General features: G+C 41.9%; 1 protein-coding gene across 3 annotated transcripts in view; it reads right to left on the bottom strand.

Annotated features, from left to right (window-relative positions):
- Positions 1 to 22,069, bottom strand: part of nsun3 (NOP2/Sun RNA methyltransferase 3) — a 62,122-nt gene that overhangs the window by 38,636 nt on the left and 1,417 nt on the right. For all 3 annotated transcript variants that reach the window (XR_010964394.1, XM_067992839.1, XM_067992838.1), the window contains exons 2-3: positions 14,131 to 14,246; positions 6,510 to 6,853 (exon numbers count right to left, since the gene is read on the bottom strand). Coding sequence is in view for 2 of the 3 variants with exons in the window: in XM_067992839.1 (XP_067848940.1) it covers positions 6,510 to 6,853; positions 14,131 to 14,246 (460 nt within the window). In the remaining variant the exon portion in view is untranslated. The remainder of the gene's footprint in view (positions 1 to 6,509; positions 6,854 to 14,130; positions 14,247 to 22,069) is intronic.

Below are 22,069 nucleotides of genomic sequence, written 5' to 3'. Positions count from 1 at the left end.
TGACAAATTGGATCCAAAATTGGCTCAGTGGCAGGAAGCAAAGGGTAATGGTTGACAGGTGTTTTTACGACTGGAAGGCTGTTTTCAGTGGGGTGTCGCAGGACTCGGTACTCGGTCCTTTGCTTTTTGTGGTATATATTAATAATTTGGACTTAAATGTAGGGGGCATGATTAAGAAATTTGCAGATGTCACAAAGATTGGCCGTGTGGTTGATAGTGAGGAGGAAAGGTGTAGACTGCAGGCAGATATCAATGGACTGGTCTGATGGGTAGAAAAGTGGCAAATGGAGTTCAATCCTGAGAAGTGTGAGGTATTGCATTTGGGAAGAGCAAAAAAGGCAAGGGAATACACAATAAATGGGAGGATACTGAGAGGTATAGAGGAAGTGAGGGACCTTGGAGTGCATGTCCACAGATCCCTGAAGGTAGCAGGACAGGTAGATAAGGTGGTTAAGAAGACATAGGGAATGCTTTCCTTTATTAGCCGAGGCATATGATATAAAAGCAGTGATGTTATGCTGGAACTGGATAAAACACTAGTTAGGCCACAGCTTGAGTATTGCGCACAGTTCTGGTCACCACATTACAGGAAGGATGTAATTGCACTAGAGAGAGAGCGCAGAGGAGATTTACGAAGATGTTGCCAGGACTGGAGAATTGTAGCTATGACAGATTGGATAGGCTGGGGTTGTTTTCCTTGGAACAGAGGAGGCTGAGGGGTGATTTGATTGAGGTGCACAAAATTATGAGGGGCCTAGATAGAGTGGATAGGAAGGACCTATTTCCCTTAGCAGAGGGGTCAATAACCAGGAGACATAGATTTAAAGTAATTGGTAGAAGGATTAGAGCAGAAATGAGGAAAATGTTTTTTAACCCAGAGGGTGGCGGAGGTCTGGAACTCACTGCCTGAGAGGGTGATAGAGGCAGACACCATCAACTCATTTAAAAAATACCTGGATGTGCACCTGAAGAGCCGTAACCAGCAGGGCTATGGACCAAATGCGGGAAAGTGGGATTAGGCTGTGTGGCTCGTTTCTCAGTCATAGGGACGTGATGGGCCGAATGGCCTCCTTCTGTGCCGTAAATTTTCTATGATTCTAATTATAATCTTTTAAATGTTATTGCCATAATTACCTCATTATTTATGATTCTGCTTCAAAATCAGTTTGCGTACAAACATTACTAGCTGGTTAGTCCTTACGTAGAACCTCAGATTGGCAGTTCGTTAGAAAAGGCTTCCTGTAAAATGATGCGTTTCACAGTAAAATATTTTTAAAGTTTTTGCATACTGCAAGCTGATCTCAAAACTGTAATTCAAGCTTATTTCAGTGCACTTTGATGGTATCAGCCGTGGCTCAGTTGGTAGCACTCTCACCTCTGAGTCAGCAGGTTATGGGTTCAAGTCCCACTCCAGAGACTTGAGTACAAAATCCAGGCTGATACTCTAATGCAGTACTGAGGGAGTGTTGCACCGTCGGAGGTGCCGTCTTTTGGATGAGACATTAAACCGAGGCCCTATCTGGTCTTTCAGGTGGACGTAAACGATCGAAGAAGAGCAGGGGAGTTCTCCCTGGTGTCCTGGCCAACATTTATCCCTCAACCAACACCACTAAAATAGATTATCTGGTCATTATCACATTGCTGCTTGTGGCAGCTTGCTGTGCACAAATTGGCTGCTGCGTTTCCTACATTACAACGGTGACTACACTTCAAAACATAGAAACATAGAAAATAGGAGCAAGAGTAGGCCATTGGGCCCTTCGGGCCTGCTCCGCCATTCAAAATGATCATGGCTGATCGTCTAACTCAGTACCCTGTTCCCACTTTTTCCTCATATCCCTTGATCCCTTTAGCATTAAGAAATATATCTATCTCCTTCTTGAATACATCTAATGACTTGGCCTCCACTGCCTTCTGCGGTAGAGAATTCCACAGGTTCACCACCGAATGAAGAAATTTCTCCTCATCTCGGTTCTAAATGGCATACCCCGTATCCTGAGACTGTGACCCCTGGTTCTGGACTCCCTGCATCTAGTCAGTCTAGTCCTGTTAGAATTTTATCTGTTTCGATTAGATCACCTCTTATTCTTCTGAACTCTAGTGAATATAGGCCTAGTCGACTCAATCTCTCCTCATACGTCAGTCCTGCCATCCCAGGAATCAGTCTGGTAAACCTTCGTTGCACTCCCTCCATGGCAAGGACATCCTTCCTCAGGTAAGGAGACCAAAACTGCACACAATACTCCAGATGTGGTCTCACCAAGGCCCTGTATAACTGCAGTAAGACATCCCTGCTCCTGTACTCAAATCCTCTTGCAATGAAGGCCAACATACCATTCGCCTTCCTAACTGCTTGCTGCGCCTGAATGCTCGCTTTCAGCGACTGGTGGATAAGGACACCCAGGTCTCGTTGTACCTCCCCTTTTCCCAATCTATCACCATTCAGATAATAATCTGCCTTTCTGTTTTTACAACCAAAGTGGATAACCTCACATTTATCTACGTTATACTGCATCTGCCATGTTCTTGCCCACTCACCCAACTTGTCTAAATCACATTGGAGCCTCTTTGCATCCTCTTCACAGTTCACATTCCACCCCAGCTTTGTATCGTCTGCAAACTTGGAAATGTTATATTTAGCTCCCTCATCCAAATCATTGATATATATTGTGAATAGCTGGGGCCCAAGCACTGATCCCTGTGGTACCCCACTAGTCACTGCCTGCCACCCGGAAAAAGACCCGTTTATTCCTACTCTCTGTTTCCTGTCTGTCAACCAATTCTCAATCCATGCCAGTATATTCCCCCCAATCCCATGTGCTTTAATTTTGTACACTAACCTCTTGTGTGGGACCTTATCAAAAGCCTTCTGAAAATCCAAATACACTACATCCACTGGTTCTTCCCTATCTATTCTACTAGTTACATCTTCAAAAAACTCCAGTAGATTTGTTAAGCATGATTTCCCTTTCATAAACCCACGCTGACTTTGTCCAATCCCGTTAATGCCCTCCAAGTGTTCTGTTATCGCATCTTTTATAATAGACTCGAGCATTTTCCCCACTATTGGTGTTAAGTTAACTGGTCTGTAATTCAGTGTTTTTTCTCTCCCTCCTTTTTTAAATAGTGAGGTTACATTTGCCGCCCTCCAATCTGTAGGAACTGTTCCAGAGTCTATAGAATTTTGGAAGATGATCACCAATGCATCCACTACTTCCAGGGCCACTTCCTTTAGTATTCTGGGATGTAGATTATCAGGCCCTGGGGATTTGTCAGCCTTTAGCCCCATTAATTTCCCTAGCACTATTTTTTTTTTACTAATACTGGTTTCCTTCAGTTCCTCCCTCTCACTAGACCCTTGGTTCCCTAACATTTCTGGCAGGTTATTTGTGTCCTCCTTTGTGAAGACAGAACCAAAGTATTGTTTAATTGTTCTGCCATTTCTTTGTTCCCCATTGTAATTTCCCCCTTTTCTGACTGTAAGGGACCTACATTTGTCTTCACTAATCTTTTTCTCTTGACATATTTATAGAAGCTTCTACAATCAGTTTTTATGTTCCCTGCTAGTTTACTCTCATACTCTATTTTTCCCCTCTTAATCAATCTCTTTGTCCTCCTTTGCTGAATTCTGAACTGCTCCCAATCCTCAGGTTTGCTGCTTTTTCTGGCAATTTTATATGCCTCCTCCTTGGATCTAATACTATCCTTAATTTCTTTTGTAAGCCACGGTTGAGCCACCTTTCCTGTTTTATTTTTGTGCCAGACAGGAATGAATAATTGTTGTAATTCCTGCACACGTTCTTTAAATATTAGCCATTGCCTATCCACCGTCATCCCTTTTAGCAAAGTTCCCCAATCGATCACAGCCAACTCGCACCTCATACTTTCGTAATTTCCTTTATTTAGATTCAGGACCCTAGTTTCGGATTCAACTACTTCACTCTCCATCTTAATGAGTAATTCTATCATGTTATGGTTGCTCTTCCCTCAGGGACCCCGCACAACAAGATTGTTAATTAATCCTTTCTTATTGCACAATACCCAGTCAAGGATTGCCCGTTCTCTAGTTGGTTCCTCAACGTATTGGTCTAGCAAACCATCACGTACACACTCCAGGAATTCCTCTCCCACAGTATTATTGCTAATTTGGTTTGACCAACCTATATGTAGATTAAAGTCACCCATGATTATTGCTGTACCCTTCTTGCATGCATCTCTAATTTCCTGTTTAATGCCCTCCCCTACATCTTCACTACTGTTTGAGGGTCGACAGACAACCCCCATCAACGTTTTCTACCCCTTGGTGTTTCTTAGCTCCACCCATACAGATTCCACATCATGATTTTCCGAGCCAATATCCTTCCTCACTATTGCATTGATTTCCTCCTTTACTAACAACGCTAGCCCACCTCCTTTCCCTTTTTGCCTGTATTGAATACCCCTGGATGTTCAGTTCCTATCCTTGGTCACCCTGCAGCTATGTCTCCGTAATCGCAACTATATCATAACCGTTAATACATCTACCTTATTGCGAATGCTCCGCGCATTTAGACACAATGCCTTTAGACTTGTCTTTTTAAGATTGCTAGTCATCTTAGTTTTATTTTGCATTATGGCCCTATTTGTTTTTCGCCCTTGTTTTCTCTGCCTTCCACTATTAATTCTTCCCTTTCTGTCTTTTGTTTCTATCCTTGTTTCCCCCTCCTCTGTCTCCCTGCTCAGGTTCCCATCCCCCTGCTATTCTAGTTTAAACCATCCCCAACAGCACTAGCAAACACCCCCGCGAGGACATCGGTCCCGGTCCTGCTCCGGTGTAACCCGTCCCACTTGTCCGGGTCCCACCTTCCCCAGAACCGGTCCCAATGTCCCAGGAATCTAAATCCCTCCCTCCTACACCATCCCTGCAGCCATGCAGTCATCTGGTCTATTCTCCTGTTCCTATACTCACATGGCACTGGTAGTAATCCTAATATCACTACCTTTGAGATCCTGCTTTTTAATTTATCTCCTAACTCCTTAAATTCACCTTGCAGGACCTCATCCCTTTTTTAAATCTCTTTGTTGGTACAGATATGGACCACGACCACTGGCTGTTCACCCTCCCCCCTCCAGAATGCCCTGTAGCCGCTCCGTGACATCCTTGACCCTAGCACCAGGGAGGCAACATACCATCCTGGAGTCACGTTTGCGGCCACAGGAACGCCTATCTGTTCCCCTTACAATTGAATCCCCTATCACTATAGCCCTGCCACTCTTATTCCTCGCCTCCTGTGCAGCAGAGCCACCCTTGGTGCCACGAACTTGGCTCTTGCTGCTTTCCGCTGATAAGCCATCTCCCCCAACAGTATCCAAAGCGGTATATCTGTTTGAGAGGGAGATGGCCCCAGGGGACTCCTACTCTACCCGCCTAGTCCTTTTACTGTCCCTGGCGGTCACCCATTTCCTTTCTGCCTGCGTAATCTTTACCTGCGGTGTGACCACCTCACTGAACGTGCTATCCACGATAATCTCAGCAGCACGGATGCTCCGCAGTGAATCCACCCGCAGCTCTAGCTCCGAAATGCGGTTAACAAAAGTACTTCATTGATTGTAAAGTGCTTTGGGACGTCCTGAGGTTGTGAAAGGTGCTATATAAATGCGAGTCTTGCTTTCTTTTCCTCAAAAAAACAAGCAAACAAAAATTGCATGCAAATAGTGAACTGTTCCTGTCAAAACAGTGGCAGTTCTTAACAGTGAAAATCCTCCAACCATATTGAGTGGTTTCACCCAAGCTGAGCAGTGTCAGCAATCATCATCCTATTAGTGCAACTAACTCTCCCAGAGGTTGCTTGCTCAGCTCATCCTCCAGGTTTTTTGTTACTCACTTATTATTCAGGCCTACACAATAATATAGAGTAATTTCACCTACAATATGGGTGCTATTTTAAAGATACCCGACTCAGATTGCCAACAGGCCTACTGGCTGCACCATGCGCTAAGCTCAGCAACATGGGAGCACTGGACATGTATGCAAGCATACGCAATGTTCTGCTCCACAACCAGTCCATTTTTTTTTACTGTTAGGAGAAAGCGATGCGGGAACGTCAACTCACCCCCATCACTAAAGTACATTCAGAAGTAAATTTATAAACATGCACCTCCACAACCAGCCACTAGTAATGGTCTCACATCCCTCAGGTTCAATGCACCCAGAAGTCACGTCACCAACCTGGACCCCGAGTTACAATGCCATTTTATTTTTGATGCATTTTGGTAACTGCTTCTCATTTACTGAAGCACAATGTATAATGGGACTGAAATGGAGCAAATGAGCAATAAGTCAATAGATGGGATGATTACACCCAGAGTGTCCAAAATAGCCGCAAACGGAATGGTGACAATTACACAATAGGGGTAGGGAAAAGAGTAATTTAACAATAGCTATATGATACCACCCTTCAGTAAGTTGCGAATGTGGCAATTCTGAAAATTGAGAGCTTTGGGTAACATATAAAATAACAAAGGATTACCTGGAGTGGCACACTGCAATATTGCCACAGATTTCCCTCCAGGAGCAGCACACATATCCAACACACTCTCTCCATCTTGTACATCCAATGCAAGGACAGGCAGTAAAGAGGCTGCATTCAGGAGGTAATACTCCTTCAACCTTTCAGTATGATGTTGGAGTCTGGGGAACCGGCACTGGGTCCTGCTGATGTAACATTGTAAAGAATGCTGGGAAAAGGGTAAAACATCTTGTAGAAAATTGTAATATCCCTGTGATTGAAGATACTGTTCCAGTGCTACATAGTGACTGAACTTGTTCACGAGCACAGCATACTGCCAGTTGGAAGGAAGCAGGAGCACTTCTCTGAAAGACAGGCAAACAAGAAAAAAAAGTCAGTAAAATTTAAACTGTTAGCATTATTTTTTTGGGGGAAAAGGGGTGAGAAGCAGAATGCTTGAACTTTCACCTAAAACTTCTGAAACCAAAAGATCACTGGAATGCCTATGTCTAGTATTTTCCAGCTATAGAACCATGATTAACAAAAAAAGAGATTATATACTATTGTACTATACTAAATGCATGTTGGAACAGCTTAACTCTTTGGTGAACTGATTACAAAATGGTTATACTGGCAATCTTAAACAAAGATCAAGACAATAACATTTTAAGATTGTCCGAACCTAGTGACTGAGTCATCAACACAGAGTTCCTGTTTGCCCAATATGGACTGCACATTCACTCCTCGTACAGTTACACCCCACTTACCCGAGTAGAGAGAACTTAGTTGGTAGCAGAGCCATGTCTTACGGACCCAATGTGTGCGCAGGGGTACTGCTGGAGTATAACCAGCTAAAAAGATGCAGCTTACCAGCACTGAGGCATGTAAGCTTCCCATTACATTTTCCAGCCATTAGGGCACTAGCTTGCAAGGTTATCTGGAGTCAAATGGAAAGAATTACGGCATCAGTGACGGGCATACCCCTCCAGCACCCATTAATGAGTCAGACTGGCTGGTCAATCATTAAGAGAGCCCTGGAGGCCTCCAGAACTGCCTGGCTCAGGTATCTGATTACTAACTCTGCCATGAAATGTTAAGTTCCGAACTTCCATTGCCAGGCGTGCCATTTTGGAGCCATCTCAGCCCTAAAGAGATCTTGCTCACCTCCCTCCTCCCCAGGAGGACTGTCAGAAATTGATATGCATGACTTTGAGCCCACATTCGGCACACAGCAGATACCAGGAGCTGAAGTCCTGGTATGGGCTCCAACCTCTGACCCAGAGGCAAGAATGTTACTAACTGAGTCAGGTTGATGCTCCAGGGCAGTGAACAACATATGAAATTGTACATTTTATTCATTTTTTCCCCTCAAAAATCCCAACCTTTTGAACAGCACCGTCAGTACTCATGGCAGGGTGGATTGTAACTATAATTTTCAATCTCATCAAACTACTACTCCTCCTCCACACACAAACGTGATGAAAGTCTTACTGGACCCTTCTTTACTGTATCAATTACAACTGTAAAATGTCATGGTAAGCAAAATTACATAGAATTTAAAATCTAATTTTTGTAAAGATTCAAATACTGCTTTCCTAACCTGAAAACTATACATTATCTTTGCCTAGTTACACAGTACTTCAAATATGTAACATGCCAAAAGAGAAACAATGATAACTATTGATACAATATCTATTATTTTTCCCAGTAATTTAGTAACTATGCATGTAATTACTAGACCACGATAAAAATAATTTAAAAGACTATGCCGCAAAGTTCTATGAACTTATTTCCTTGCATATGCATATTTAAATTAACTGTCAATCACATTTTGGATGTATTGTACAACTGCATATAGACAAGGCAGTAGTAATTGTACAGTACTTCAGTCAATAGGGTTTTTACAAAAAAAATTTCTCTCTGTGGTGTAACAGCAGCTCCTGTATGTTATCCTTATCCCCTATAATCTGCACCTTTTCGATAATCTACTTTTAGCAGAATTAAGCACCAAGTGCCAATTACTCTAATTGCTTATTGAATTAGTCTCCAACCACGTTACCAAACATTCTTCAAACTGGTGGATATTAGATACTGATCAGAGTTTTACGATACACACACACACACACACACACACACAATTAATGCAGCACAAAAATTTGATAAATATTGAATAGTCACATATATATGTATAAAAAAAATCAAAAATCATTGTAAGAATTATTCCTGAAGAAATGTGACAGTTTCTGATGGTTTAGCAAAGTTCTGTTTTTTACCAAGGTAAATTTGTTAGAATATACGTCTTCTACCACTTTCAGTATTGGCATATTGTATTGCATTATAATGTAGTATTTAATATATCATCTCAGCATATAATAGCACAGCAAAAATGGAGCTCTTCATCTGATCATGTGCCACAATTTGGAAAGAATTCCTAGATGGATGCAAACTTTCAAGGGTCAAGCATCGTAACCTGTTGCTTTTGAAGTTAAGTTTTGAGATGAACTTTACAATAATACATTCACATATATATATATATATATATAAAACTGACAGTACTACATGACTGGACTTTCCCAATGCCATCCTACAACAAAATACCACCACATGCAAGTAAATACACAGGTACAGAACTGGACAGGAGTCACACAATATACTGCAAGAAAATACATTCCTACCTAAGAAGATCTAAACACAATTAGTAAGTTCCCAATCAACCAATGAAATAAACCAATTTGATCTTTGGTGAAAAGGTCCTGCCTGCTCTTTAATTAATGAGTTTTTCAAAAATCTGTGACAGAGGTTTTCCCCGGATGGTCACTGATTGGTATGATGAGTACTCACTCCCTTATGAGAGAGAACAAGTTGAGATGGTAATCAGCCAGTCCAGCTGCTCCAGTTTGCAGAATGGTTGCTGTGTTAATTAGACACAGGTGGGTCAACCATTGTGGTGCTAATTAGATGCAGGTGCAATAATTTTGCTGTGCTAATTAGTTACAGGTGCTACAAATGCTGCACTGCTAATTAGACAGGTAGTATAAAGAGCCATCACCTGAAGTACTCTCAAAAATATATAAATACCACTATTATAAAGTTCAAGCTTGTTGTATTAACTTTAATGAAAACTTATTACAGAATGGATAATGAGTGACCCTTTGGCTTAATGGTAGCACTCCCACCTCCGAGGCTGAAGGTGAAGGGTTCGAGCCCCTCTCCAGTCAGCCCTGGTGAATGGAGACTAGAATATGGTCTCTAAATACTGGGTTGACATCCATCACGTCCGGACGGAGTAACCACTGGCACACTGGTAGTATTTCCAACTCTAAGTCAGAAGGGTTGGGTCCGGCACTACTCCAGACAGCTCCGACAAGCGGAGACCAGAGTTCTGGCTCTGAATATTGACGTCCAGCGAGAGTATTTGCATCTGATGGGTCTGGGTTCACCCCCATTGTAAAGGGCAGTGGGGATCTTTAGCATTAGATGCAGCCCACCTAGGAGAAGGTACTCTGAAGATACAAAACGGTGAGAAAGGTAATGGGAAATCACCTCAGCTACTCTTCTCTAGTAAGTAGCTTAAGATGAGTGAGACTTGAGTTAGGACCTACTCTAGGACAAAACGTGATGGATGAACAAATAGAATAGATAAATAACTTTAGTTACTTATATAATTTCAAATATGCTCCATGTACCATAGCTAGGAACAAACCCAACTGCAAAACAAAGCTTTATGGATTCCTTTCCCTTCCACGGTTGTTTGAATGAAATCTTTTACTATATAAAAGGATTTCCACAGAGCACCCAACTTCATTCTTTTCAATTATCAGAGATATTAGCAAGAGAACATGAACAACATGAAGTGTTTACAATTAAACTATAAATAAGCTTATTGTAATGGTCTACAAAAACAGGTACTGCACAATGTTACAATAGTAAAAACTAAATGAAGTACTGAAGTACTAGTCCAGTACATTTACGAATCAAGAGGGGTGAAACATGGAAATTATGGAAATGTACAATAGTTGTGCTTAAAAAGATTAATGACAATATTGCCAAAAGGTGATTAATCTACTTTCTTCTTTACTCATTATACTCTCCGATCATAGAAATGCATCTAAAAGGTTTGGGAGGCCATTTGAGGATTGAAAAGCAGATATTGCCAAATTTAATGTCCTGATCTTGCTATCAAGAAGGATGATAAAATCTCATACTCTGTAAACCTATGCAATACAGATTTGCCAATGAAGCAGCTACATTCCTGGTGAAATATCCTTTATTAGCAGAAGTATCATATCCTGTCAACTTGTAACAAAGGGCAATACTATCTTTCTGATACATAAAATCTTTGGTATTAGAGAATCCAGTGATTGGTCTCCATAGGATACGCATTTCACGCTTTGAAGACTTGGAAATTTTTGATCCTACCTGCATAAAAGGCGAAGTTAGGAAATGGTGGAAAGACAGCACTGAGTCAAAGAATCACAGAAATTTCAGCACAGAAAGTAGCCATTCAGCCGGTTATGTCTATACTAGCTCCACATTACATCTATGTTCTCTAACCCATTTTATATGAAATTTTGACAAAAACTTGAACAGGAATTTGTCTCGACAATAGACGGTCATAGAAGAATGAAAGAAGCATCAATTACCAAGATGCAGAATCGCTAACTATCCCAGTCAAAACTAAATTAAATGAACCCTTAGAAAGAAAAGAGATAGATTTATGTATCATAACATTAAGGGGAGCCATGTTTTCATCAGGAATTTTAAGGAAAAGCAATTCAATATAGGATGATTTGACAATCTAGAAATTAAAGGACCCAATCCAAAGGAGTTCCCTTGTGCTCACAGGTGAAAAGCAGAAACAGTTGTACCCTTAAAGAACTAGGTAACATGAAGTAGGGAAACCATCATGTAGGCTGTATGGTGTTGCTGGTACTGCATATATCAGCAACTGTAATCTAGCAAGCTACATTCTCAACATAGGATTTACTGCCCTGGAAACCTTGGCAAAATCTGTTGGAATTCTCCTATCGATGGCAGACATATTTCATGATGGAAGGCTATTTCAATCCACATTACCATGAATCTTGAATTGAAGACCCATTGGCCAGGACTTTTCTTGGGGCTATCCCGCTCTGCTGCCGTAATTTTGCTTGAAGTGCAGCGGAAACCCCATTTGCACAGAAAAATGGGTTTTCTGGCGCACTTCTGGCGAAATAACGGCGGCGAAGCGGAAAATCTCAGCCTTTGTAGAAACCAGGTTGCTGGATCCTTTTTGTGGGGTTTTGCAAACAGGTACATCAGTAACTCCAGTCAGAAGTTTTTTTTTCTCCCTTTCTTTATGTGTGCATCATTGATCAAAAGAGCAAATAATTTTCTCTCAGGATTCCATCAACGTTATTCTATAGCACAAACAGTGCAGGATAGGCCCAGGCTGAGTCTCAATCCAATCCCACCACCCCAGCATGTGTGTGTAAGTACCAGGCTTCTGCTCATTTTCACCCAGGACAGTATGACCAAATTCTTGGATTCGAGGATGTGGGGCATAAACCTGAATCCTTCCACATTAAGGTACAGTGCATTAGAGCTTCAGTGTGTTGCAGCATTAAACCCATCTCTTCAACTAGATATTCAAAATCATTTGGACACGTTTATCCACATAGGTACCAAAGCTAGCAAGCTTATCCTCCAATCAACTTAGGCTAATAAAATATCACTTTTTCAATGCTTTCTATTCACAGGAGTCCAAACACTAGCCTGTTGGTCCACACATGTATCTCCATGACCAACTTCACCCTAATCATTTGCAGCAACCTGTAACCTCTGCCACACCTATGCCAACCACAAGCACAACTCACCCTTAAACCCACAGTTTTTTTTTTCTTTTTTTCTACCCTTAAACCCACAGTTGACCCAACTGCACCAGTTCGGCCCCACACCTCAATCCATGCCCTGACCTCACCCTGAACATTGCTCCTGACCTATACCCTCCACCTGAATCCCCCTCATACACAACCCTGTCAAACCCACTGTCTGGTCTCAGCCTCAGCCCATAAGCAATGCTGCATTTTAATTATTTAATTTGCTGTCAAATTTTAACATTTTTCCTTAGGTGTCAGGCTTGGCTCAGTAGTAGCACTCTGGCCTCTGACTCAGAAAGTCGTGGGTTCAAGTCCCATTCCAGAGACTTGAGCATATAATCTAGGCTGACACTTTAATGCAGTACTGAGGGAGTGCTGCATTGTTGGAAGTGTTGTATTTCAGATGAGACGTCTGCATGCTCAAGGAGACATAAAAGATCCCATGGTACTACTTAAAAATGAGCAGGGGAGTTCTCCCAATGTCCTGGCCAAAATTTTTCCCTCAACCAACACCACTAAAAACTGATTATCTGGCCATTTATCTCAATGGGGCTGAAACTGCTTGGAAAAAAATGGTGAGCTCAACAGCGCTCTACGTTGTTGGTGGTGAAATCGAGGAGCTAGTTCCAGCGTTCGCCCATGAACAGTGAAACGTGGAAATACGGAACTTGCTCCTTCTGGTCCGCTGGCGATATGACAGCTTTGAATTAAAGGTATATTGTCGGCTGCAATCAGAGAAATCATTGAAAAAGCACCAACTTGCTCATCTGCCCAGCTGGAAAGTAAGTAAAAATACCAGGTCTAAACTAAGTTTTAATAGTGTGGTAAGTCTTAATGACTGCTAAACAATTAAAAATTAACTTTTAAAATGTGGAGTCTCTTTACTCCTCATGTTAATAGTTTTTGTTAATTAAAAAAAATTAATTAATTAAAAAAATTAATTAATTAAAAAAAATTTAAAATTTAAATTATTTTTTTTTACTTTTCCCTTCTGCCTCTTTTATTTCATTTGATTATTTCTTACCCCCTCTGTTTTTCACTGTCTATAACTGTTTTTACAATGATTTTAATGCTGTACTTTTCACTTCCTGGATTTCATGTTCCAAGCCTGCAGAAACAGTTTCGCAGTGTGTCAAAAATGCTGCAATCTGATTGGTCGAGGGGAGAGATTGCTCCTCTCGTTTCTCCCATGAGTCCTAGCTTCGCTGGAGCTAACGCTGGGCTCTTCTCTGCTTCCTGTTCGAGGAACTGCACCCAGTAAAGACCGCGGTAAGTTAGTCGGTTAGTATAAATCTATGGAACAGCGAGCACTGTTGGTTCGCTGCTCCGAGCAATTTCTGGGCCATTGCTGTTTGTGAAACCTTGCTCTGCAAAAAGCAACTGCCACATTGGCACAAATGGCAACAGTGCCTACACTTTAAAAGTACTTCATTGGTTGTGAAGCAGTTTGGGAAGTCCTGAGGACATAAAAGGCATTATATATATGCAAGTTCCATTTTTATTTTCTGTGTAACAAAATACGAAACAGGTGTGATTTGATGTTCAATTGGAATAGTTTCTTTCAAGAAACAGTAACAAGCAAGAACATTTAAACTTTACTTAAAAATGACAACAGTAGTTTAGACAACCCAGAAAATAAATATAGAGCAAATAATGCTCATAGACTTCGATCAAATCTATGGCATGTAATCATGACTTTACTTGTATTTGGTAAAAGGATATTACAATATTTATGCCTTATCTCAATCTAATTTACTAGGGAGGAAATAACACCTATTTATTACCTGACTTTGCCCCATAATTCCCCAAGTTCTTGTCCATATCGTTCATCAAAATGATCCAAAACAGGTTTGCAAATTTGTTTGTGTGGTTTCCGTTCGATATGAGACTTCTTGTTTATCTAAAAATGAAAACAAAATTCACAACAGTAATTGCTTCTGTCAACTCTGGTTGCTCATTATGAGTCGGTCTTTAATTCTTGGAGTCATCTCCTTTTCTCCTGTTATTTCACCATGTAGAAAGAAACCAATTATACACAACTTCCTGTATCCAGTGCAAACTATCCAGATATCCTTTCGCAAATAGTGGTAAGTATGCATCAACGATTCCCAAATGTCCCTCATGTACTGTGTATATGCAGTTTGCATTGAAACAGCTGTGCATGCATACCAAATTCTGTCTTATGTACTTTCGTTTGCTGCTGATCACCCATATCCCAAGCAGAAAAGTTGAAGAACTGCCCCTCTGAGCCATACCGTTCCCATGGAAGGTTCCAGTGCAACGTCCCTTCTTGTCCTCAATCACTGGGATGTGAGACAGCTTGAACTGAATGTTCCAGTTTCAGACGCTGCTTGATTAAGATCACAGACTGAAAAGGATAATCAGGATGCCTTGGACAGTATGGAAGTGCTTACCGATAGGAGCTCAACTACTCTACATGCATGTATTTAACCACTGTAATTGGTTTGAGTTAAATGCTATAAAAAAGGTAATAAAAAAAAGGCCATAAAGTCTTTTTCTCATTTGGTGAGTTGAAATGGCATGTTTATCATAATACGCAATGTTGGTCATTCTTTTTTTTCAACATATACATACTGCAATTGTTCTTTAAAACCAATGGCAGTGGTCAAATACAATAGTTTAATTAGAATAATTTATATATAAAATTAATCACATGTAAGCTTTCACCAGATTTAAGGCTATGTGCCATGAAATGAAGACAGAAAAAATGCACAACCTTTTCTTTATTAAAAATTACTTTTTTTCTAAGATTATTTCTAAAGCACTTAACTTTAAAACCTGAACAGCTGTCGTCAAATACAGTAATTTGTATATATGGCTGCACTGATTTCACTAAAAACAAGCAATGGAGTTACTTTATAGTAAATTTAGGAGAGCAGTCTCAACCAGATCAATACTCTGGATTGTCCACCCAGACAAAAAGGGAGTATGACTGAACCAGTTAGGAAAGCTTAAACTGCATACACAGACAATATGCTTTATGGCAGTCACAGTAAATTTTCCACAGAAAGTGTGGGGATTAACAAGAATTCAATAAAACATTGGGAAAACTAATTACTAAATAAATACTTGTATGGATATATTGGTGGAAAGGCACATTTCTCCAAGAGAATTTACATCTGTCTGCTGTGATAATCTACAATAGAAACCAAAAGTATAATAAAGAATAGTCAACATGAATTTTAAAAGGGAAGGTCATCTTTGGCCAACCTTATTGAATTCTTTAAAGAAGTGACGAAAAGGTTAGACAAGGGTAATGTAGTAGATGTAATATATTTAGATTCTCAAAAGGCCTTTGATAAGATACCACATTGTAGACTCATGACTAAAGTCAGAGTATGTGGAGCCAGGGGACAAGTAGCAGAATGGATAGTGAGCTGGCTGCAAAACAGAAACAGAGTGTAGAGGTTAAAGGTAGTTACTCAGACTGGCAAAAGATGGGAAGTGGTGTTCCACAAGTGCTGGGACCACTGTTGCTCACCATTTATATAAACAATTTGGACTCAGGTATCGGAAGTACAATTTTAAAATTTGCGCAGGACACCAAATTGGGGGGGGGGGGGGGGGCGGGGGTATAGTTAAAAACGTACATAGAAGGACTGACAAAATACAGGAAGTCTTTAATAGACTTGTAGAATGGGCATATAATTGGCAAATGAATTTCAATATAGATTAGTGTGAGGCATTACATTTTGGTAGGAAGAATAAGAGGGCCACCATACTGCTTGGATAATAAGCGTCTAAATGGGGTAGAGGAGTAGAGGGGTCTGGGGGTACAGTTGCACAAATCACTAAAAAGTAGCAACACAGGTTAATAAGGCCATTAAAAAAGCAAACCAAACACTGAGGTTCATTTCTCAAGAGATAGAATTGAAAAGCAGAGAAGTTATGTTAAACTTGTATATAACCTTGGTTTGACCATGCTTGGAGTATTATGGACAGTTCTGGTCTCCATATTATAAAAAGGATATAGAGGCACTGGAGAAGGTGCAAAAAAGATATACCAGGATGATACCAGAACTGAGAAGTTATATCTATCAGGAAAGATTGAGTAGGCTGGGGCTCTTTTCTCTAGAAAAAAGACTGAGGGCCTTCCCGATAGAGTTCTTTAAGATTATGAAAGGGTTTGATAGAGTCGGTGTGGAGAAGATGTTTTCACTTGCGGGAGAGACCAGAACTAGGGGCCATAAATATAAGATTGTCACTAATAAATTCAATAGGGAATTCAGGAGAAACTTCTTTACCCAGAATGTGGAACTTGCTAATACAAGGAGTAGTTGACTAGCATAGATACATTTAAGGCGAAGCTAGAAAAACACTTGAGGGAGAAAGGAATAGAAGGATATGCTGATAGGGTTAAATGAAGTAGGGAGGGAGTAGGCTCATGTGGAGCATAAACATCGGCATGGACCTGTTGGGCTGAATGGCCTGTTTCTGTGCTGTACATTCTATATAATTCTACGTAACAATAATTGCAGAGCAGCTCCCTCAATGGCCTACTGGGTAAAGGCAACACCTTGTATTTTACTAAGCCAGACAGATCAAAAGATGCTAGGTTTGATTCCCAGTCTGTGCTATGTTAGATGATGTTGGGACAGACAGTTGGGGTGCTACAAATACAAGCTGGGGGGAGAATTCAGCCCAAGTTCTCTCTTCTAATTGCTGTCAGTTTGGGGGGAGGAAGAAAGAAAGAAATTGCCCGCCAACACTCACATATGAAGAATGGCCACTTGGACAAGGTACCGGAGGGTGCTGGCACCCATGGATTCAAACCCTGGTATGAACCACACCTTCAGGAGAAAGGGAGGAAAAGGTGTTCATGATTTACAAAAACAAAAGTTTTGTTGTGCTTTCCACAACATATTTATTTCATTCAAAGTACATTCCAATACCTTTAAATAATTTAATATCCTGCAATAAGTCCTATTCTCTTTGCTTTATGAAGGATGAAGAGGAACATTCCACTGACTGTGACTTAAACCATTCAGAGATGATTGCATTAAAAAGCTACCTTATATATATAAATATTTTCCCTCAAAACTAATGTTTATTCTAGTACATGATTTTAAATGTTGCACTCATTGGTGGTGGGGGGAGGGGGGAGGAATATTTCCAAAACTTTATGGCTAGAAAAGACCAGTCTCTCAGTTGTGCTCTAGCTACTAATTTCTCAAATTATTGCATGTTGCCCAGTAAAGAAATCTGTGGTTCTTGTACAGCTGTTTACATTGGGGCAGAAATCACTCCCGAATTAATGGAAAGCTCAACAGTGCTCTCTGTCGTTAGTGGCGAAATAGAGGAGCAAGTTCCGGCCCTCGCACATGTGCAGTGAAATGCGGAAATCTGGAACTTGATCCTAGTGGTTCGCCGGCGATATGACAGCTTCGAATTAAAGGGACATCACACGCTGCAATCAGAGAAATCATTGAAAAAACGCCAACTTGCTTATCTGCCCAGCTGGAAAGTAACTAATTACGCCACCAAAAAGGTACGCTTAATGCGAGGTACGTCTTAATGACTGCCAAACAACTAAAAATTAACTTTTAAAAATGTGGAGCCCCATTATTCCTTATTTAATATCTTTTAGTCATTAAAAAAAATTTTAATTAAAAAAATTGAATTTTTTTTTACTTTTCCCTTCTATCTTTTTTATTTAATTCAATTATTTCTTACCCTTTTTCCGCTGTTTAAAACTGTTTTTACATTGATATAAAATGTTGTACCTTTCACTGCTTGGTTTAACAATTCAAGCCAGCAGATACAGTGAACGCTGTTGTCAAAAATGCTGCGATCTGATTGGTCAAGGGGTGATCTCAATCCTCTCGCTTCTCCTATGGGTCCTAGCTTCACCTGAACTGACGCTGAGCTCTTCTCCGCTTCTCATCCATTGTTAGCTTCCTCCTATAAGCTTTATTTCCTCTTTGAACCCCAAAACTTTTCATTTTCATAACTCTTTATAAAAAAAAGTATGTCTTTCTAAGACTTGAATACTGCTTTGTAACTGGGGAGGTCCTTCTAACACCTCTTTTGCACTCCTTGGCAGCATACAATGAAAGGCTTTCCAGCTGATAGCTGGTCTTTCTCCATCAGAACCTTTATTGTGTCTGTTTTATCACTAATATTGTGGTCATTACTTCTTCTTTCTTCTCTTCATCCCCATATCTCCACATATTCCCTCCTTCATGTTCTTCCTCCTGAATGCAGTCTCCCATTGAAATGAGGACTCCTCGCCCTTTCTCCTACTCTGATCAATTCTTTTCCATGACTTTGAATCAGTCTCCTGCTGCAATGTGCAAACATTTAAAACTCAAGATGGGTGTCACTTGACCACTATTTAATTGACCTGATCTTCTCTCCTACTCTACAGCATTTGGCTGGAGTTTCCCAGCAGGGTTTGCACAGTTGGTGCAATGGTTGGGGTTTGGGTTGTTTCTGTACTAGGTGTACCTTGATATCTAGCTCGAGCAAACTGAGCGCTCTGAGCAAAGTCCACCCCCGGCTGACCATATGACGTAAATACCATTGGGCCAGATTTTGCTGGAGCGGGGCATCTCACGTCATGCCCCATTAGTTAGACTTGTTCGTGCATGTTTAGGTTTTAAAATTTTTTGCCTACAAAGTTGCTGGAAGTGCGAGCTGATAACAGCACAGCGAGGGTATCTGGGACCTTGGTGAACAATGGGACAAACAATGTATCTCCTCAACCAATTAGACTTAAGGATTGAGAAATAAATAGAGGAAGGACTGAGAAGGAGGGTGAATTAGCGTGGGTGAATTCAATGTCAAATCTGGTACAGACAGAGAAATAAAAAAAGAGGGAAACAATGATTGGATTGAGAGAGAAAAAAAGACAGAAAGGAAAAGTAAGAAAAAAAATGTAATTTAAAATTTGACATTTTTTAAATCTCCTAAAACAATTCACAACCTGAAGGAATGAGACTCTACATTTGTTCACTTTCTGGGCGAGAGGTTGATTGGCAGTCATTAACACTTATCACATCGTTAAAAGGGTACTTGCGCTATTGGGCCAGAATTTGCTGTCAAAATAACGGTGAGGCTAATGACGCTTGACATTATTTATGCGTAAATGGTACAGCAACTTCAGGCGAGGAGCAGAGCTGTTAACTGCGAATATTCAAAAGTTGCTGTCCAAGTTGTGCTGCTTCGCGTTAGCTTCGCGAAAACGGCATTTCGTTGTCTGCCTCACCATTGATATGCACCGAATGTCATGAAGTTACTGTATTTGCATGCTAGATACGAACTAAACCTGCTGCATATATTTAGGGCTAGTAATTAGTAGCACAAGTACTCTTTTCGTAGTATCATAGTAGGTCCAGCACAGGAGGAGGCTATTCAGCCCATCATGCCTCTGTACTGGCTCTTTGAAAGAGCTATCCAATTAGTCCCACTCCCCTGCTCTTTCCTCATAGCCTTGTAAATATTTTCCTTTCAAGTATTTATCTAATTCCCTTTTGAAAGTTACTATTGAATCTGCTTCTACCACCCTTTCAGGCAGTGCATTCCAGATCATCACAACTTGCTGCGTTAAAAAAAAATGTTTCTTCGTGTCACCTCTGGGTCTTTAGCCAATCACCTTAAATCTGTGTCCTTTGGTTACTGTCCCTTCTGCCACTGGAAACAGTTTCTTGTTATTTACTCTATCATGATTTTGAAAACCACTATCAAATTTCCCCTTAAACTTTTCTGTTCTAAGGAGAACAATCCCAGCTTCTCCAGTCTCTACACATAACTGAAGCCTTCCCCCCTCATCCATAGTACCATTTTAGTAAATCTCTTTTGCACCCTCTCTAAGGCCTTGACATCTTTCCTAAAGTGTGGTGCCCAGAATTGAACACAATACTCCAGCTGAGGCCTAACAAGTATTTTATAAAGGTTTAGCATAACTTCCTTGCTTTTAAAAGGGGTCCCTCTGTTTCTGCACTCCCTTTAAAATGGTACCATTTAGTTTATATTGCCTCTCCTCATTCTTCCCACCAAAATGTATCACTTCACACTTCTCTGCTTTAAATTTCATCTGCTGTGTCTGCCCATTTCGCCAGTCTGTCTACGTCCTCCTGAAGTCTGTTACCATCCTCCATAATGTTTACTACATTTCCGAGTTTCGTATCATCTGCAAACTTTGAAATTATACCTTGTACACCCAAGTCCAGGTCATTAATATATATCATATTTTAACAACATAATAATTGTTAATTACTGCCAATCAACCTCTCTGGCACTGAAAATTAACTATTACAAGCGTGGAGTCTCATTCCTTCAGGTTTTGAATTTTTTGGGCAGATTTTAAAAATGTTAAATTTAAAATGTAAATATGTTTTCTTAATTTTCTTTCTCTCTTAATCCAATCTTTCTTTCCCTCTCTTTCTGTACCTGATTTGACACTGAATTCACTATTCCAATTTACACTCACTGGTTCAGACTCCGAGCTGTGCAATCCTTCAGTCTGATTGTTTAAGGAGATACACAGTTGCTTGCCCTGTTCACACAGATCCCAGATGCCCTGTAGAGGGCGTCGCACCGTTTCCCTCGCTCACTTACAGCGCAAAGTCTCGGAAGTTAAGCGGGCAAGGACAAGTCTGACTAATGGCGGGCGCCGTTCAGTTCGCAGCTACAGTGAATTCTGGTCCAATTAATGTGCAAATTCAGCAACTTCATGGGAATCAGGGCGAGGTTGAGGGGGGGGAATCAGGGCGAGGTTGAGGGGGGGAATCAGGGCGAGGTTGATGGGGGGGGAATCAGGGCGAGGTTGATGGGGGGGGAATCAGGGCGAGGTTGATGGGGGGGGGGGATCAGGGCGAGGTTGAGGGGGGGGAATCAGGGCGAGGTTGAGGGGGGGGAATCAGGGCGAGGTTGAGGGGGGGGAATCAGGGCGAGGTTGAGGGGGGGAATCAGGGCGAGGTTGAGGGGGGGAATCAGGGCGAGGTTGAGGGGGGGGAATCAGGGCGAGGTTGAGGGGGGGGAATCAGGGCGAGGTTGAGGGGGGGGAATCAGGGCGAGGTTGAGGGGGGGGAATCAGGGCGAGGTTGAGGGGGGGGAATCAGGGCGAGGTTGAGGGGGGGAATCAGGGCGAGGTTGAGGGGGGGAATCAGGGCGAGGTTGAGGGGGGGAATCAGGGCGAGGTTGAGGGGGGGAATCAGGGCGAGGTTGAGGGGGGGAATCAGGGCGAGGTTGAGGGGGGGAATCAGGGCGAGGTTGAGGGGGGGAATCAGGGCGAGGTTGAGGGGGGGAATCAGGGCGAGGTTGAGGGGGGGAATCAGGGCGAGGTTGAGGGGGGAATCAGGGCGAGGTTGAGGGGGGAATCAGGGCGAGGTTGAGGGGGGAATCAGGGCGAGGTTGAGGGGGGAATCAGGGCGAGGTTGAGGGGGGAATCAGGGCGAGGTTGAGGGGGGAATCAGGGCGAGGTTGAGGGGGGAATCAGGGCGAGGTTGAGGGGGGAATCAGGGCGAGGTTGAGGGGGGAATCAGGGCGAGGTTGAGGGGGGAATCAGGGCGAGGTTGAGGGGGGAATCAGGGCGAGGTTGAGGGGGGAATCAGGGCGAGGTTGAGGGGGGAATCAGGGCGAGGTTGAGGGGGGAATCAGGGCGAGGTTGAGGGGGGAATCAGGGCGAGGTTGAGGGGGGAATCAGGGCGAGGTTGAGGGGGGAATCAGGGCGAGGTTGAGGGGGGAATCAGGGCGAGGTTG

Source organism: Heptranchias perlo, chromosome 11, assembly GCF_035084215.1.
Source record: "Heptranchias perlo isolate sHepPer1 chromosome 11, sHepPer1.hap1, whole genome shotgun sequence".
NCBI classification, from domain to species: Eukaryota; Metazoa; Chordata; class Chondrichthyes; order Hexanchiformes; family Hexanchidae; genus Heptranchias; species Heptranchias perlo.
The sequence above is the reverse complement of the archived record's forward strand: the minus strand, read 5'-3'. Positions and strand labels throughout refer to the sequence as shown.